At 39.7% G+C, this 2,767-nt stretch overlaps 1 protein-coding gene across 1 annotated transcript in view; it reads left to right on the top strand.

The window, feature by feature from the left end:
- hip1r (huntingtin interacting protein 1 related) overlaps positions 1 to 2,767 on the top strand; it is a gene marked incomplete in the record, with an annotated part of 58,168 nt that overhangs the window by 31,678 nt on the left and 23,723 nt on the right. Inside the window, 4 exon segments of the mRNA XM_014023525.1 lie at positions 445 to 531; positions 611 to 718; positions 800 to 936; positions 1,261 to 1,371. Coding sequence (XP_013878979.1) covers positions 445 to 531; positions 611 to 718; positions 800 to 936; positions 1,261 to 1,371 — 443 coding nt within the window.

Genomic DNA, 2,767 nt, shown 5'->3' with positions numbered 1-2,767 from the left:
CCCTTAGACCACTCAGAGCCAAGCATTGTCCTAAGTAGTGCAAAGAGGTCTCTGATTCAATGCCGCAGGCATCACACAGACCATTGTCTTGGAGTCCCATCACCATTTTATGGTGGTTGGGCAGATTGTGCCCAGTTAGGACTCCAACCAGTGTACTTAAAGTYTTCCTTGTCAAGGCAAGAAGGGATTTTCCAAATCCATGATTTGGGCCGTTTATCAGTTCCCGTGCCTGTCTATAATCCATCAGCTCCTTCCATCGGATTGAGTGTTGACGTCTGATCCATGCCTGTAGGGCAGTCCTGCAGCAACAGTAAGAGATAAAGTAAAATAAAATTTAAAAAAGTAAAACTATTTAAATGAGCACAACCTCTTTTTTTTACTTCACGTATTTCCATTGCATTTAAAATTTTATATTATTTCTTCAACAATTCTTCTGTTTTTCAGATTATTTGGTGAACAGAGCTGAAATCACTTTAGCTTCTATTGATAAAATGCAGCAGAGCCATCTGGCCTATCTCGGAAACAAAAATGGTAAGTTGGATGAACAGTGCAGTGTGTTTGTGGGTTTACCTTGTATTTTGATCAGTCTATATTTTTATACATTTTACAGATGCCAGTGGCTTGTTGAGAGCCGTCACGCAGTTTTCTCACCTTGCCGCTGACACAATTGTCAACGGTGCAGCAACTTCACACTCTGCTCCGACCGATCAGGCTGATAGTAAGAGATGCACACTCATTCTGCAGCTGTGGAACACTCTAAATACATCGGACACTCACTTGTATTCATTTACCTCGCCAGGTTTAACTGACAACTGTCAAGAATTTGCGAATCACTGTCTTCAGTTCTTGAAGGATCTAAAGTTTCAGCCCAGTTTACAAAAAGCAAACCCGTCTGCGACACGTTACTCGGTTCAGCGCATCCTCTCTATGGGACAGGTGGGTGGCAAMTTATAATAATCGCAGCAATAAAACTACATGATTACAAGAAAAGCAACAATTCTGGTTGTTAGCAGGGGTGACACCATCTCATTGAGTTTAATACCATTGAACAAGTGAACATTTTGACCAAATGATGCCAGTAAAGAGAAAAAATAGGTCAAAATGCTGCATGAAGTGAGCGTAAATGGATTCAGTCTTTAGATATTCTTGATTTTAATTCTTCAGGTTCTTTGGTTATTGCAGTTCATGACAGGACAAGTGTTCCTGTCAGATGAATCTTCTTGGTTCTTGCTGTATTCTGACTGTTTGCTCCTTGTTCAGGATTTGCGCCCAAAAGGGCAGGATGTGCTGAAAGAGGAGCTGGGAAGCATGGTGGATAAGGAAATGATTGCCACATCAACTGCCATTGAGGATGCTGTGCTGAGAATGGATGTAAGGGCAAATAATGTTGATTTTTATTTATCTATTTTTTATGAAGAAAGATTTTACACAGCAGACAGCAAATATAATTGAATAAAACACAAATCCTACCATTCATCAACAGCAAAAACCCAGACTAGAAGTCTGTTCAGAGATGTTTAAACCAGCTGGTTACATGTTTTGATTTTATAGTGACATATCGCTGAATACTTTAACAGCATACATTAAAAGGCAGGACAACATGTCATCGCTAAGTTACAAATTAGTTCCTAAAGACATACATGGTTCCACTGCATTTTCCARATTCCAGTTTGTAATCTTTGATTTAGGACATCACATCTTTATGTTGGTTGTAGAGAGATATTACCATTTATCCATTGTTATTCCATGTCCAATAAAATTTTATCCATAAATGCATCAGTCTAACGCAGGGGTGTCAAACTCATTTTCACTGAGGGCCACATGAGCGTTATGGAGGCCCTTGAAGGGCCAGTTGTAATGAACTTTTACATTTCATGTTTAACTTTGAACAGTGTTTTAACATGTCCTCTTTTAAACACTGATTAGAACTGAGTGTATGACTGATTAAATCTGAATTATAAATACAGAAATATTATTAAAAGTAAAACTAATAAAGTTTTACTCACTGATGATGAGTTTTTAGTAAGTATTATGGCAGATTTAGTTTATGGTTGATGCTGACCAGGGGTGAAAGTAAACCGGTACGGTCCGGTACCACTAAAAGATTCTGCGCCGCTATGCAGTACTGGGAAGAGTGGGGAGCAGCTGTCTACTATAAAGCTGTTATCACATCTGCACTTTCTGTAAGAATAGACCTGTTAGCAGTAGGCTATATAAAATACAATTAATCTGTTTAAATATAGATTTTTTTCTCATCCCAAATTGTCTCTGAACTGTCCCTGTCAGCTCCTCGTCCCTCGGAGCTCGAGGCTTTCATGAACCACCAGGCGTGGCTGATTTATAACGGCAAGATTAATTCGCCTCACAAAATAGTTCCTCCTGATAAGCTCAGTTTGTAATTTGTTGTTTTGATGTATATTTCCAACTACTTTTACTTTTCATGAGTCAAGGGGGGGGGGGCATCTCTGTGGCGCTTTGATCACAAATCAGATACAAATCTTGTCTCTCCTAAAAGAACCACACAAACTATATCTTTGTCTCTGGCAGAGAGATGTGCGCTGCTGCYGCTCAAGCTGTCATTCCTCAGGAGAACAAAACCTGTCAATCAACAGGGGCGCTGCGAGTGAGGGTGGCCAGGAGGGGCAATGCCCCCACCCCTAAAAAAATTGTGGCCCTACCAGTTTTATCCTCTTGGGTTCCAAGGCTTTTGTTCTATGCTCATTTTAATTTTGGAGGGTGTTTAAAAAAGTAAATTAAATATGAATAT

The sequence above is a fragment of the Austrofundulus limnaeus genome, unplaced genomic scaffold, assembly GCF_001266775.1.
Source record: "Austrofundulus limnaeus strain Quisiro unplaced genomic scaffold, Austrofundulus_limnaeus-1.0 Scaffold374, whole genome shotgun sequence".
In the NCBI taxonomy this organism is placed as follows: domain Eukaryota; kingdom Metazoa; phylum Chordata; class Actinopteri; order Cyprinodontiformes; family Rivulidae; genus Austrofundulus; species Austrofundulus limnaeus.
The sequence above is the reverse complement of the archived record's forward strand: the minus strand, read 5'-3'. Positions and strand labels throughout refer to the sequence as shown.